The 16037-nt window shown below is 53.7% G+C and overlaps 1 protein-coding gene across 3 annotated transcripts; it reads right to left on the bottom strand.

The window, feature by feature from the left end:
- Window positions 1-257: 257 nt before the first annotated feature.
- On the bottom strand, window positions 258-15731 carry ETV4 (ETS variant transcription factor 4). Of its 3 annotated transcripts, XM_055575770.1 has the most exons (13): window positions 15538-15731; window positions 14896-15006; window positions 14628-14721; window positions 14354-14401; window positions 7302-7355; window positions 5984-6110; window positions 5230-5391; window positions 4579-4847; window positions 2474-2548; window positions 2245-2313; window positions 1921-2093; window positions 1577-1678; window positions 258-1144 (listed from the first exon to the last, which is right to left on the bottom strand). In XM_055575770.1, the coding sequence occupies exons 2-13, from the start codon at window positions 14953-14955 to the stop codon at window positions 920-922; spliced, it is 1458 nt and encodes a 485-aa protein (XP_055431745.1). In that variant the 5' UTR covers window positions 14956-15006; window positions 15538-15731; the 3' UTR covers window positions 258-919. The 3 variants fall into 3 exon arrangements, with proteins under 3 accessions (XP_055431745.1, XP_055431743.1, XP_055431744.1); XM_055575768.1 differs by lacking the exons at window positions 14896-15006; window positions 15538-15731 and having other exon boundaries at window positions 5230-5373; window positions 14628-14700; XM_055575769.1 differs by lacking the exons at window positions 4579-4847; window positions 5230-5391; window positions 5984-6110; ... (3 more) ...; window positions 14896-15006; window positions 15538-15731 and adding an exon at window positions 3106-3258.
- Window positions 15732-16037: the final 306 nt, after the last annotated feature.

Here is a 16037-nt window from a genome sequence, read left to right as displayed (position 1 = left end):
CCCCTAACCTGGACGGGGAGATGGCTGCCCATCAATGCATGAGATATTTCAGACAATCCTCTTGATAATCCTGGGAGGGAGAAGTCTGAGCAGCTATCACTGAGCCCGTTTTCCAGAGAAAAAAGAGATCATTTGTTTTTCCTAAACCCATATGGGAGGTTAAGTGTCAGGGCCAGGGCCCAAACTCTGGTTATGTGTCTCTGAAACCCCAGATCCTTCTCCCATGGCAGCAAAGAGGACACAGGAGAACTCACAGGAGAAGCAGGGGCCTTTATTAGGGTCTGGCAGATGTAGTGGAGGTGAAACCCCAGGCCTGGGCCTAGGAAAAGGCAGAGGAGAGGCAGAGGCCCCCAGAGCAGAGGCTAGCCCCCCCCCAACACCTCTACTTGGCAAGCCCTCCCCTACCCCAGGTTCCTCACTCCAGCCTGCCCCTGCCCCTGGGAACACAGAGCACCAAGAACTGCCAAGAAGGACCCTCTAGGGCCACAGCTTGGAGGGAAGCACAGGATCCAGGTGGCTGTCTCCCTACCATGAGAGATCAGGGAAGCTCAATGTGCACCCCCCGACCCGCAACGGGATGAAGTGGGGAAGCTCCTCTGTCCCCCAGAAGAGAACGAACATGTTCTCTGTAGTAGGGAGAGGGAGTAGGGCTTGGCCTCTAAGCAGGACCTACCTAGAAAGGCCAGAGGTGAGGCCCCCATTGGAATTTCCCAGACGCTACACCTTCACGCTTGAAGTCTCCCCTTTCCCTTCCCATTGGTTCTGGGGAGCAGCTCAGAGTCTGGGCCGGAGTGACTGATGGGCAGAGGAGATCTACTCCAAAGACATGTGTGGGTTTCGGAGTGGGGGTTTCCCCGACACCAAATTCAACTATGTACACAGGCAGCAGCCCCAGCGGCAGGGGAGCAGCTGCGAAGGGCTAGTAAGAGTAGCCACCCTTGGGGCCAAAGGGCTGGGCAGGGCCAGCCAGCTCTGGGAGGTAGGCGGGGCTCTCGTCCAAGTGGGACAAAGGGACTGTGTCCTCCTCACTGACCGGCCGGTCAAACTCAGCCTTGAGAGCTGGACGCTGATTGTCCGGGAAGGCCAGAGAGAAGAGGGCCTCGGGCTCGCACACAAACTTGTACACATAACGCTCGCCAGCCACCTGTAGGGGGAGAGGGCTGGGTCAATGTAGGAGTGGAAAAGCAGGCCCCCTGCAGGCCCAGGCAGATGCGTGGGTTCCTCCTGCTGCTTTGTTTAAGAAGATGCCTCCCTTCACAGTTTTTTTCCATTACTGCTCATCACTTTTTTGAGAGAGGAAAATCTTAGGGTTGTCCATAATTTCTGGACTTCTGACTGGTTCATTATCTGCTCCTTCAAACTTGCTGAGATGCTCTCCTACCCCCAGCACCTTCCCACAGCCACTGCCCCCAACTCCTGGGTCTTTTTTTTTCTTTTTGGCTGCACCTCACAGCATACAGAACTTCCCCAACTAGGGATCAAACCCACCCCCACTACAGTGGAAGTGCCGAGTCTTAGCCACTGGACCATCAGGGAAGCCCACACCCACCCTGTCCTTGGACCCTTAACCCCTGACCTTCTGCATGATGCCTTTCTCGTAGTAGTATCGGAGTGAGCGACTCAGTTTGTCGTAATTCATAGCTGGCCGGTTCTTCTGGATACCCCAGAGCCTGGCAACCTGGGGACGGGATAGTTGGGGGATGGCCAGGGCAGCTCAGCAGAGGAAATACGGGGGGCAGGTCAGAAAGAGTACTTGAGATTCTTGGAGCACTAAGCACCAGCCTGCAGACCCCAGTTTGGCAGGAATTCAGGTTAAATAAAGCAGCAGTGCTGGTGAAGGCACATGTCATCAGTTCCCAGGGTTTATCTCCAGCCCCCAACGCTGCTGGGAGGAGGGGTAGAGACATCTGAGAGGCCCACCTCCTCAGGCTCAATTAGTTTGAACTCCATCCCCCGGCCGGTCCAGGCAATGAAGTGGGCATTCGTCGGGTCATCGAGCAGGGCCACCAGAAACTGCCACAGCTGCAAGGCACCCCGGCGCTGGTAGGGTGGTCCCTCTCGGAAGGCTCCCATCCCTTCCTGCTTGATGTCTCCTGAGGAACATAGGAAACAAGAGGTGGAGGGCTTGTGCCTCTGGTGGCCCAAGCAACCCCGTCCCCTCCCCCCAGGGGTCTCTCCAGCCCCTTTCCCATGAAATGTGATTCCTGGGGGGACACACAGGGCTCGAGCAGTCACTTCTCTGACCTTCAAACTTCTCAGGGACGACACAGACATCATCTGGGAATGGTCGCAGAGGTTTCTCATAGCCATAGCCTTGAGGAGGAAGTGTGGGGGTCATTCAGATCTGAGGGCTCGCTGATACGAGACCCCAGAGAATCCAGAGGGACTCCTGGCCAGGAACCCCTCCCCCACAGCAGGACTCTATCCTCCAACTTGGAGGGGTTGGCAGGGGAGGAAGAGGGGGCTACCTTACCCACGGTTCTGTCACCTGGAGAGGGCCCAGAGAAACCCTCTGTGTGAAGGTACATTGAGGCATACCCAGGGACATCTGGGGGGAGGAGAAAGAAGGGAGATGTTGGAGGTGGCTGGGGTGGGGGCAGCAGTCCCCCACACATTCAAGAACGTGCCAGCCTGCCTTCCGGTTCTTTCCCCAGAGGCCCGCCTACCCCCAGGTCCCAGGGGGAAGTTCACCCAGAGGGAGTGTCAGGCTCGAAGCCCTCAGCTTGAGGGCTGGGCCAGACGGCCTGGATGGCAGCAGCTGAGGCCCAGCAAAGCTGCTCCACAAGGCCCCGGATTCCAGGAGCAGCTGTTTCCTGTGAGTTTAGAGGGGAGGAGGAGGAAGGTAGAGATGAACCTCCGGGGAAAGGGTTCGGTGTCCCAGGCTAAGATTCCCCTGGAATGGGCTGACGTCCGGTCAGCAGGGCAGGTTCCAGCCCAGTGCGGGTGTGAGGGAGGGAGGAAAGGGGTGTGGGGGCAGGGAGAAGAAACATATGTATCTATTTGTGGAAAAGGCAGTGGGCACACCCGGCCCGGCCCTCTGTTTCCAGCTCCGACAGTAGAACAGTCCACTCTATTTCATTCCATTCCACAGGATTGACACCCCACCTCGAGGACACTATAGTGCAGCCAGCCTGTCAAGTGCCAGCCCCTTCCTGCCCTACCCCCTTCACTCCCACTTATGAATGAGATGGTGAAACCTGACACCTCCGGGAGGAGGCGGGAGGGTGGGCTCATTCGAGCCTCCATTTTGTGAATGGAATTCCTGACTCCATTCAGAGGAAGCTGAAGGGGGAGGGGCAGGAGTTCAAGGGCATGTAACTGGAGCTCCTCCGGTCTGCCTCCTTTGAAGGTCAGCGGACAAGAGCGTCTCCCTGCTACTTCCTCCTCACTGCGGGGACAGGGCTCAGGCGGAGGGCCCTGGGCTGGAGGAGAGGGGCTCCCTTCTGGTTCTGATTCAGGCAGCCTGGGGGATTTGGGGCTCATGCCCCTACCCCTAAAAGACTGACACCAGGAAAAGGGAAATTCAAACACTCTAGGCAGCTCTGAGCCTAATCTAGACTCTGAAATTTTTTTTTTTCTAATGCAAGTTGGCACATAAACTCAAATTTGGAGCTGGTAACAATGTTAATTAACTCGGGGCTTCCCTCGTGGCTCAGATTTTAAAGAAACTGCCCACAATGCAGGAGACCTGGGTTCAAACCCACACCTGGGTCCGAAGATCCCCTGAAGGAGGACATGGCAACCCACTCCAGTATTCTTGCCTTGGGAAATCCCATGGACAGAGGAGCCTGGTGGGCTACAATCCATGGGATCACAAAGAGTTGGACACTACTGAGTGACTAACACACACGAACAACAGTGTTAACAGAAGACAAGATTTCTTGGGCCTTTCCCTGGCTGCTTGGGCTTTTGAGCAGTAGCTGTTGTTTATGAACACCGTGGCTGAGTGCATCTCATTTCCATCAACAGCCAGGTGGAGCTAGAATTTAAAGTAGTCCCTACTTCCAGTCCCCAGCTCAGGCCAGGAAGGTGGGTTGTTTCAACTAGGAGGCTCAAACAGGATGTGGCAGCCACACCTGAACCCTGCCTTCCAATTGGGAAGTGTGAGCCTGGCTAGTTCAAGTTCATGTTCTCCTCGTTCAAATCCCTTTGTATTTCTTAAGCTTCTGTGGGGACAGGGACCAATGACACGTCCTATTCATCCGTGTCCACCAACTGCACACACTCATGCTCCTGGCATAGTACTTCCATCCCAGTAGGTATGTAAGCCCCCAAACACCCATTAAATAGAAATGGGAAGAAATGTCTTAACTTTCCTATCAAGTCACAAGCTATCTGAAGGCAAGGACCTGCACATCTCACTTACTTCTTATCTAAATATAAATCTGCTGATTGAAAAGGGACAGTTCTTTTGAATCTATGAAAAGAAGTTGTAGGTGCATGGGTTGAATATATGAACTAGTAAAAGGATAGGAAGGGGAGACATGTGTTTAATGGCACTGTCCACTCGATCACATGCCACCCCACCCGACAATCCCCTTGAAACTCCTCTATCCCCTTCCCGGGAGCATCTCTTACCTGAGTCGTAGGAGAAGTCCGTCTGTTCCTGTTTGATCACCACCCCCGCCCCTGGGTACCTGTGCCCACTGACTCCACCCTGGCCCACTGCTGGCTGGCCGGCCTGTTCATACAGGGGGTCAAGGTATTCCTGCTTGAAGCTCTGCTGAGGGTAGGGTGGGCAGGGCTCCGACAGCTGGTGTTGGTAGGGGGCAGGGAGGGGTTCACGGCCCGCTCCCTGAGAGGGTGTGAAGGAGTGGCAGACATCCAGGGGCTGCTGGAAGATGGAGCTGCATGTGGTTGGATGGAGAAAGAAGAGAAGAGAATATTAAAAGTAGTCCTCCAACCTTGAGGGATAGGATGGGGAGGGAGGTGGGAGGGGAGTTCAGGATGGGGGACACATGTACACTCATCGCTGATTCATGTCAATGTATGGCAAAAACCACTACCATATTGTAAAATAATTAGCCTCCAATTAAAATAATTAAAAAATAAAAGAAGGCCTCCTTGTGCCTGCTGCTCTCAGAGCTTACAGAGTGTGGGGGGCGGGGGTGAAGGAAGGGGCAGGGAGAGATCAATACCCTCACCTTTCCCGATGCCAGGTCTCTTAAGGGCCAGTGAAGAACACTCAAGAGCAAAACTGGTGAGATGCGGCTCTCCTTGTCTCCTTACCTGTGCTCCCCGAGGTACCCGTGGCCAGGGTGGGGCTGGGAGGCGCTGGAGGATCTCAGGAAATTCCGTTGTTCTGCCCGGGGAAAGGGCTGCAGGGGCGACTGTCCGGGAGCACCAGGGGCAGGGGACTTGATGGCGATTTGTCTAGGGGGGTCATAGGCACTGGAGGTGAGGGGGAGGGAGACAGGGGTGAGGGGGCAGGGAAGCTGGGCAAGCATCTTTGAACCCTTCATTCCCTGGGAAGTCAGGTCACAGGGATTATGGGAGAAGAGAGGGTGCCAGGATGCCAGACTCTGCCCAAATCAACTTTTTTTTCTTTCTTAATCCTAAAGCCAGGTGTAATCTTGAAAACAACCCTCCCCAGCCCACAGCAACTGGGCAGGGTTAGACAGTGGCTTCTCCAGTGGAAATAATCTGCTCTTTTTAATATTTTGGCCACAACGCGAGGCATGTGGGTGGGGGGTCTTAGTTCTCCAACCAGGGATGGAATCTGCACCACCTGCACTGGAAGTGCAGCCTGAACCACTGGACCACCAGGGAAGCCCCTGCCCTGGTCTTAATATACATCCCTTGAACCCGCTGTATTTTTCATCCTAACTACTCAGGAAATCCTGAGCTATATTACCCTATTACAGGAGCTCAGAAATCCTTTCTATTGTCTAATATGCATCTCAAATGCTGCCACTGCTCACCAGGTGCCCACCCCCAACCCTCCATCCAACCCTTCCTTCCCCAGGGCAGGGCTAGGGCTCACCTGGAATAAAGGCACTGCTCGCCATGGTGATAGGGGAGGGGGGGCTTTCTGCTGCAGGACAGGGCCGGGTCTGTGCGAGGACTCTGGGGCTCCTTCTTGATCCTGGTGGTGGGGCTGTGGAAAGCTACTGTGGGGGTTGGGGGAGGCAGAGCAAGGCCAGAGAATGTCACAGGAGAGGCAGGAAGAGCTTCTGCTGCCCTCTGACATCTGCTCGTTAACCATCAGTTGGATGCTGGTATAGCCTCATCCCCCTTCTCTGGGTCACAATTGTCAGAAGAATCATAGACACTTCTAAGAACAGTCCAGCTATTTATATTATGTCTAGTTTTATACTTTTGGCTCATGTCCAGTATGAACCAAAGAAACTCTAAAGTTCAACATTTAGTGCAACCCCAAGCCAGCCCCACCCTGCCCAAAACACCTTTGTAGGAGCAAGCACATCCAACCAAAGGCCTGTGGTTTTCCTGACCATCCTGGAAAATTCCAAGGGAGAGAATGTTTTCTTATTTGGGGCTATAAAGCATCTTTCTTTTTCTGGTTAAGGTTGGATATTAGCCCACTTGCATGTCAGCTGACTAGCATCATACACACACTCCTAATTATCCGTGAAGAACACTGGCCTTTCCTGTGGCCCCTGCTGGGTCCGCCAACTCCAGCCACCAAGCCGAGCATTAAAGAGTTGGTTTCAAGACTGCAAGTGTGAGTCAAAACCCACAATCGACTGCTCTGTTGTGGATTATTTGTGCTCTGCTTCATTTCATTGGTTAAGACCGTTAAGCTAAGTATCAGACATTAAAGCAGGGTTTCTCAACAGTAGCACCAGTGACATTTGGGCCACATAATTCTTTGTTGGGGGCTGTCCTGAGCATCGCAGGATGTTAGCAGCCTTCCCGGTTCTATCCATTAGATGCCAACAGCACTGCACCCTCAGCTGTTAACAACCCCAAATGTCAACAGACATTCGTCTCCTGAGGTGCCAAGTCATCCCTAGTTGTGCACAAGTAACTTAGAATGGCAGAAATGGCCCCCACTGCACTGGTCCAAGCCCCTCGTTTCAGAAATAAGGAAAGGATCAGAGAGGTGAAGCGTCTGCTCCAAGGTCACACAGCTAGAATGGGCAAGCCCCGACATGCACTAAAGTTTTCATCTCCCAGTTACTGCTGGGCCTTTTGAGTCCAAACCCAAGAATGGGGAGCTCTGCCCTTCACCCTTTTTTCAGAGAACAGAACAAGTTGATCTTTTGTGATCCTCTATCCCTATGACTCATTTCCTGCCCTCCCCTACTCCCCATCCCCTCTACCCAGGGCCCTCTACTCACAGTTTTCCGAATGGAAATCAGGAACAAACTGCTCATCACTGTCCGGTACCTGAGCTGCAGAGAGAGGTCAGAGGTGAGTCTGGGCTGGGGGCCCTCGATGGCAGCCCTGGCAGATTCCATTATTGCAACCCTGCAGATTAGCACCAGCCAGAAGGGGCAAACAGCTTTCCTAGGACTGAAAGTAACTCCACCCAGGTCCTAGCACCCTCCCTCTCGGGGCTCCCTTAACACCCTGGAGGGAAGGCTGCAGTTCTCAGAACCCGTCTGAGCAGATTCCAGAGTTGTGTCTTAGGTGCTTTGTCTTTTTGCCCTCCATTTTTCTCAAGTGAAGATAACCCAGCCCCTCAGAGTTTACAGAGTTCCCTCAAAGCAGAGTCACATCTGGGATGGGCAGGCATGACAAGGAATGAGAGTCTGTGGACTTAGAATCGCATGGGAAGATTCTTAATCTGGGCTGGGCCCAGAACTTCCCAGGTGAAAGGTAGAAATCTAGAGCCTGGGAAAGGAGATGGAATAGAAGGAAAAGACTGGTTCAAGGAGGTGATAAGAGTATGACAATGGGAGAGGAGGAGGCTGGGGTCACAGGCGGTCATGGTGCTTTATCCCTTTGATGTGCAACTAGGAGAGAGAAGGGCTTCCTAAACTGGAGCTCTGAGGAGCACTCCCAGGGTGCCAGTGTGGGTGGAGCTGGGTTTGGGGATTAGGCAGGAAAACTAAAATAGCACAACAGCTCATCCATGGCCCCCAGACTGGATATCCGGGCTCTGATTTCCAGTTCTTATTCTGGCCTCGCCAACTCCTTCAGGTGGGATCCAGCTGAGTACCTCTGCTGACCTGAGAATCTTTGCCCACTTTTTGCCCCTTTCTCAGGAATAAATAGATCACAGCAGGAAGGGAAAGGGTAGACACCAAGAAGGACTTCCTGATAGTCTGGGAAGAGAGTGGCTTGAAAGTAAGGCAATGGAACCCACAGAAACAGGTCTTTTGTCCCCTGTAGGCTGCTCTCAGTGGGCAATGGGAAAGCTCATGGATAAAATGACGGGAGAGTTGGAAATGGCTGGTAAGGGTGAGGGATACAAGGAGATGGCGAGAACACTGTCATTCGTCCCAGTCTATACAGAACACACCCCAATCTCTATGGTTTCCCTCCTGGGCCAAGGCTCCACTGTCTTCCTTGGATTTCAGCCATGACCTCAGATCAGAACTCCCTACTTCTACTCTCCACATGGCTGTCAGAGGGATCTTTTATAACAGAAATCCAATCACTTCTCTCCCTTGCTTAAAGCATGAATCCCAAACTCTTTGCCCTTGGCCTCCGTGGCCCCGAAAGTTCTGGCCCTTGCTTGTCTCTCTGACCTGCCTCTCCTTGCCTGTTACCCTCCAGAGCTCTGGTCTCCTTTTGGGTCCTGATCAGCTTGACCCCTCTTCCCCACATCCTGGCCTGTTGTTTTCTGGCCTCTGAAGTCTTAGCTCACTTGGCCCTTTCAGAGGCCTTCTCTGACCACCCAAACTGAACTGGTCCCTCCTGGCTCTTGATCACATCCCTGTTTTATTTTTTCCCAAGCACATATGAAATGCTTTTACTTCTTGAAAGCATTAATTTAATTTATGCATATGTAATTTATGTGTAATTTATCATCCATCTATTCTACAAAGAAGTTAAGCTTGCTGAGGACAGGGGATTTATCTGTCTTGTTTGTCTGACTCCCAAGCACCCCAGAAACCGAGTCCCATTCAGAATAGACACTCAATACATTATTTGTAGACTATATGAATAAACATACAATGACCCCTGTCCTCAGGCCAGTGGGAGCAACAGGGGCCTGGGAGCAAGAACTAAGGAGATCCTAATCAACCAGCCCTTCCTTCCCTTTGAGGGCCCCCTCTCCACCACCAGGTAATATTAGAGGCAGGTCCTCCAGGGAAAACACATCTCACAAAGGATGCTTAAGGCTGTGATCAATTGCTTGGCAGGTGGATTCTTTAAGACATCAGAGGTGTCAAGTGCTTTAAAATACACATTTATCGAGGGGAGGGATAAATTGGGAGTGTAAGATTAACAGATGCACACTATCATTTATAAAATAAACAGCAAGGATTTACTGTGTACCACAGGGAAGTCTATTCAATATATTGTAATAATCTATAAGGGAAAAAATTAAAAAAAAAAAGAATATAGGTACAGACACACATGTATATAACCAAATCATTTTGCTGTACACCTGAAACCTAGCACAATATTGTAAAGCAACTGTACTTCAATAAGAAACAATAAAAGAAAATACACATTTATAGATGGGTGACTTCTTGACAGAGGGAACCCAACGGCTGAAGGGTTTAAGAATCAGGAAACCCCCAGCCCCTAAAGAACTTATGGAAGAAAAATCAGCACAGAACAATTCTGAAGTGATCAAATAGATCAGTAGGGCATGAAATCCCTTGGCAAAAACAAACAAACAAACAAAAAACCAACACAGTACATCTTTTTAGGAGCGCAACTAGGGTACAAAGGCAACTGTTCCCAAACTGGCCCCAATCAAGAAGCCTGGGACACTCGTAGAAACAGGTTCCCAGGCCCCACCCTTGGAGAGTCATTCCAAAGGCCCAGGGTGGGGGTATGTATGTATGTATGTATGTATCTATCTATCTATATATTTTTTGGCCACACTATGTGGCAGGCATATGGAATCTTAGTTTCCCAACCAGGGATCAAACCCTCACCTCCTGTATTAGAAGCTCAGTCAACCACTGGACCACCAGGCAAGTCCCAGGGACCTGTATTTTAACACACGCCCCTGGTAGCCCCTAAGAACAGGCAGGTTTGGAAAACTGGATAAAAGGAAGGATGCAAAACCTCAACTGCCCAGGGGGGTAAGACCCAAGCCCATCCTTGCTGTGCCCTTTGGCACAACCATAGGTGTGAGCCCCCCAGACGGGCAGAATGGGGGTGACAGGAGCAAAATGAACACTATTTCCCTCCCTGCTACCTGGGCAAGAAGGGTCCCCAGGGTGGGAGAGGTCAGCACATGGGGGAGGCTGACGCACTCTGGGCCCCCTCTGGGGCTTCATTAACTGCCAGTTTCCATTGAGGTAATGGGCTGGGGGCATCTCCTGCTGGCGTCACAAGCCAGGTCACATGATGGTAGAGAACCCTGGGGTCATCTTGACTTTCCTCTTGGCTCAGGCCTGAAGGTTTGACCAGAATCCCCAGTCCCCAAGGAGTCCAGGAGGCCACCCCCAGCACCCTGGTAATACCTCAAAAGAGGTGGTGCTGTCCTCATCCCAGCCCAGGAGAGATCAGCCAAGGCAAGAATGGGCTGTGGTGTGAACCCTAATGCCTGCCTGGCCCCTCCCCAGAGCGCCAGCTCCTCCCAGAAGGGCAGGACAGGGCTGCCCTCCGTGGCTCAGAGACTGTCAACGATGGAAACAGGAACACAGCCTCGTGTTCCTGGAGAGCAGGAGAATTTCTAATGACCATGTTTGGTCTTGAATGTCAGCCACTCTTTATTTATTTGTTGACTTGGCTGAGCTTAGGCTGCCAAGCCAGTGTGCCAGGGTCTGCCCCCAACTCCATCCTGGCACCAAGGTGGAGTTTATCTGCCTGGGGACATGGCAGAGGATTAAGGAGGAGACAGGAAAGGTGCCAAGCCAGCATAATGCCCAGAAAGAGAATTTCAGGGAACATCCCTCCAATGGAAGGGGAGTCAGTAGAAAAGGGGCTTAGGGGCTTCCCACCTGGGCTCCAGGAGAACAGGTAGGTTCAAACAGCCCATCCCAAGTAAACCACCCACCTATACAATATATACTCCATCACCTTCTCCCTCTCCGAAGGTCCAATTACAGGGCAGAGGGGCCTCTTAAGGAGCCCCAGTGGAAATGGGGGGAGGATCCCCCGGAGCTTCTCCTCCATTTTGTCACCGCTGGCCTCTCCCCCTTACCCCGCCCCCACCCTGGCAGCATCCTGGAAGGAACCAGTTCTCTATCTATGGAGGCGACATTTGTCCCCAAGAGCCTTCTGGAAGGGGAGGAGACAGAAAGATATAGAAGGAGGCGTTGTAGCTAGGGAAGACCAAAGGAGGGAATTAACCCCATCTCTTCTCACAGACAGGCTGAGCCCCAGCGTGCACACACATGGATTCACACACACCCAACTGCCTTTTACTTCACGGCTTTACACAGGTGAAACACATCCACATGGGACCTCTTTTTGGATTTACAAATACGAACAGGGAAAACCAAAGGACGAGGGGGCTGCAGACCTCAGAGGAAGACTTGGGACCGATGGTTCTTATGCAAGGGGGAGCACAGACCCACCCCTTTTAGAATCTCATAGGAGCTATGGATCCTTCTCTTAGAAATATTCACATTCCTTTGTGTATGTTGCATCCTCAACGATTTTATACACATATCGGAGGGCTCAAGGACCGCTACAACCTATCCACAGAGCTTGTGGGAATCCATAGACCCCGTATGGATTCCTGCCTCATACAAAGAACATACATGACCCAGAGTCAATGTTTCTTATCACCAAGAGACCAAAATCATTGCCTCTGAGTGTTCCAGAGGGCTCCCCACAAACCCAGAAAGGAACCCTCGACCAGAAGCACATCTTTGACAATAACCAGACGCAGGTTGGGCTCAGCCGGTCGGAGCCTGGGGTTTCCCTGCAGTAGCCTGGTTCTTTCTCCAGCAATTCAGCAGATTCCCAGGCACCCCGAAAATAGACACACCTTCTTAGCCTCACATCACCCCACCCCTCTCTCCATCTAGAAAACCCCCGATCCAAAGATGTCTGAGCTGCCTCCACAGACCCCTGCTCACCCTCACCCTCTATGTTGCCTGGACACCAGATGCTGAACCCAAAACCACCTCCGCCAGAATCCAACCTGGTGTCCCCCTAATTCTTCACAGCCCCACCCACACTTCAAGGACCCACGGCTTCAATCCAAATTGGGGCTTTAGGGAGAAATCAAGCTCCGGCCCCCAGTCCTACGCACCCCACCACTGGCAAGTTTCCAAAGGAACTAGTCCCTCCCTGCCACCCCAAAGCTCCCTCTGGGCTGCAGGGGTCACTGACCTGGTGGGAAGAGGCAGGAGAGGAGGCTGGGGTGGTGCTGGGACGGTGCAGGGGGACAGGGCCCCGGCAGCTGCATCTGTCTCCGCAGAGAGAGCGAGAAGGAGCAATCGGCCACAGCATCCCCCCCTCAGGCCTGGCCATCCATCGCCAGCTGGGAACCTGAGCTGCTCCCTCAGAAGGAAGGAGAGGGAACCAAGGAGATCCCAGCACCTCCCCCCCACCCAACCTGCGTCTTGCGATCCCCACCCCCACCTCCCCACCCACTGGATTTAAATGTACAGGGACTTCCAGGGCAGCAGCGTGAAACACACACTGGCTGTCACGCTGACACATGCAGATAGACACAAGTACAATTTCTAGACCCCCACAGCCAAGGGGTGGGGCTTCCAAGGTTGATAGAAGATGAGAACGTTTTCCTCCCCTTCCCATTCCAAACCCTGCTGCTTCCGAAACGCCAACGTCTGAGCCTACCCCTAGATCATAAGCCCCAGGAGCTGCCCACTTAGGGGAGCCTAGGGACCCTCAGCTGGACAGACAGGAGCCTGGCAAGCCAGACAGAAATCAGGCATTAGGAAAGGAAGTCTTTGAGAGACCCTGGAAACTGACACCACTGCGTTCTTTTAGCTCCAGCTCAGCTCCGGAACCTTGAGCGGAGGATGGGCAGGATGGGCAGACTGGGCATAACTCTGCTTGTAATTCACAGCTGGGCACACAGGGCTTGCAGAATCAGGAAAGACGGCCACAATCTCCCTAGAGCCCCTAGATCTCTCCAGCACCCATGAGGACGTTGAGCCTTGAATTCCAAAATGTCTTGAGTGCTTGCTCCATGCTAGTCATTTTGCTAACGTATATATTTAGGGTGATACCACAGCGGTCACAATAGAGCTAGTCTGTCTAGTCAGGGGTCTTTCCCTTTTACTCCAGGCTTTTAAAAATGGTTCTAGAGGAGCTGGGTTTGAGTTTTAAGAAGTCATCCAAGAGACACAGGTGGAGGGATGGGGAGAGCTCAAAAAAGAGAAAAGCCCTTAAGAAGGGGTTCCTAGTGCTGTGGTTTCTTGGGTTTCAGTGTTACAGTGAAGGGACCCTCAGATGGGGGTATTAACCCTTCCCTCTCAGAGACTGTCTCAACACCAAAAGCCACCTACCTGCAGACCTGCTAGTGACACCCTTGGGCTCTACCCAAATACACCAAGGGATCCCACTAGGAGACCTCCTAGAACACACCTCCCTACTCAGAGGCCCAGCTACTGACCCTACTCCAGCCAGCTCGCAGCTCACCCCCTCCACCATCACCCCCGACTCCTGCCCCCAGCAAACTGGAGGAGCAATTTGCCTATGGAAGGAGGAGGGAGGATCGGCTGCCATTAGAATTACAATCAAGGCAATTTGGGGGAGAAGCCCTGGGCTGCTTTGCCAAAGTAATGCAAAAAAAAGAAAAAAAAAAAGAATTATTTAAACTTGTTATCCTTTGGCTCAGACAGTAAATCGTTTGGTGCTGGGGGTTGGGAAGAAGAGAAACCAAGGGGGTAAAAATGAATGTTTCGGCAATTCCAGAAGATAGGTAACAAATGAATTGCTCCTTCTCTTTCTCCCTTTTCTTACACTCACTCCCCCGCCCCAAAACCCTAACACACACCTCAGCCTGGGGGCTGGTGCCAAACAAACTTTGCAAATGAAAATTTCAACCAGGAAAACGGGCCTGGGGCCAAGTTCCATTCAAATAGGCAAATACCCCACACAATGGTCTGATTCATCCCCAGGCCTAGTTACACAAGCCTGGCTCTGGGCAGAGAAAATAAATATCAATATAAGTATCCACGCAGGGCGCTGGAAAGAGTGGAAAGGCAGGATACTTGGGGAAGGGGCCTTGCAGAGGCCCTGGAGGCCAGCAAGAGAGGAAGTGAGCTAGGTTGGAATACTAGGGGTAGACAGCATCGCCCACCCCAATAATAGAAAAGGTCACAAAACTACTCACCTTCAGCGAGCCACGTCTCCTGGAAGTGACTTAGATCCTGGAAGAGATCTGAGGGGGTGAATAATGGAATGGAGAAGGTGAGGTGGAGGTGGCGGTGAGAGAGTGGGGAACCCTAAGGAGCCCAGTGACCTCCCCCTTGGGGGTTGGAGGAGAATGAACCGAGTCCCTTGGAGGGCTATTTTTTTTGGGGGGGGGGGAAGGGCGAGGGCTCCAGGTTCAGCCCTCAGGATGTGTGAGGTGGGGAGGGTCGCGTTTTGTCTCGCTGTCTCTTTACCTTCGGAGTCGGGGGGCGGCAGGGAGCCCGGGTCCATGAGCTTCCCCTGTGGGACGGTCAGAGCTTCGCGCAAGCTCCCATTTCCGGGCGATTTCTGCGGGGAAGGGGAAGAATGCCCCCGAGTCACCCTGAGGCCGCCTGGTCTGGGGGCGGGGCTGGGGTCCCGGGGTGACTCAGGGGCGGGCAGCCCTGGACCCCGCTAGGGCCGCGGGGTGGGTTGGGGCGGGTGCAGGGAGGGGGCGGGCGTGGAGGCCGGCGCGGCGCTCACGCTGCAGAAGGTGTAGGGCACTTGCTGGTCCAAGTATCCGCCTTTCATCCTCCGCTCCATCCGGCCGCTCCCTCCGGCCACACGGCCCGGGCCCCGCGCGGGGGCAGAGACCTGGGGGCGGGGGGGCTGCGTTCGCACACCGTCTGGGGAAGGCAGCGAGGTGGGGGTGGGTAAGGGCGGCAGGGAGGGGCAGTCCCGAGGCTCCGGGTCCGACGGCAAAACTTCTCCGACTCACTCAGGCGATGGGGAGGTTTCCGCCTGCAGAGCTTAGCGCCGCCACACTGCCCTCCCGCCAAAGGAGGTCCCACCTGCTCCTGGGAACCGGGGTCGCCGTTTCGGCTGCTTTCTGCAGCCCTGCTTTGCCCAGACTTGGTTACATAAGACGTGTGTGTGTGTGTGTGTGTGTGTGTGTGTGTGTGTGTGTCTGTATGCGCGCGCGCGAGTGTGCGCTCGCGCGCGGAGGAGCAGGCGAGGCGCGCACCATTTCGCACGCCCACAACTCAGGCGCCCCCTCCAACCCTGAATCCCAGCGCCTCCCACCCCCTGCCCTGGAATCTGCGGAGGCGGCGGTGAGAGTGTGGTGAGTGTTGGATGCGACGCTGGGAATCACACTCTCCCTCCCTCTCCCTCCCGTAGCCTCACCTGAGGCCCGGGCGTCTGTACTGGAGCCGCGAGGGGTCCCGAGCATCCCCCCTGGGTTGCACCGAGGGCCGCGGGGCTAGGCCGGAGCTAGGCGACCCCGGCCCCGGGTCCCTAGCGCACCGGCTTGTTTTCCGGGCGCCGCCGACAGTTGTGAGCCGGGGGGAGCCTCTGATTGGTGCATTTCCTTCGCCTCTGCCTTGGCTCTATCTACCCCCCACCCCGCTCCCTTTGTTTCATTGACTTTTGTGAATGAAACCCCAGGGCCCGGCACGCCCGCCAATCCCGAGACTCGCCCTGCCGAGCCGGGGGGGCGGAGTTTCCCAGCAGCGGGGGCCAATGAGAACTCAGGGGTTGGCTCCCGGTTTCATTCACCGCTTGGGCTCCCATTCATAAAAAAATAAACTCCTTGCGGCCGGAGTTCATTCATAAAGAGCTGAGAGAAAACGAGGGAAGCCAAGGACCCGACGGCTTCTCTGTGGGACTCGGTGGTGACCCTGACG

The sequence above is a fragment of the Bubalus kerabau genome, chromosome 4 (genome assembly GCF_029407905.1).
Source record: "Bubalus kerabau isolate K-KA32 ecotype Philippines breed swamp buffalo chromosome 4, PCC_UOA_SB_1v2, whole genome shotgun sequence".
NCBI lineage: Eukaryota > Metazoa > Chordata > Mammalia > Artiodactyla > Bovidae > Bubalus > Bubalus kerabau.
Note: the sequence above shows the minus strand (reverse complement) of the source record. Positions and strands in the feature narration are given on the sequence as shown.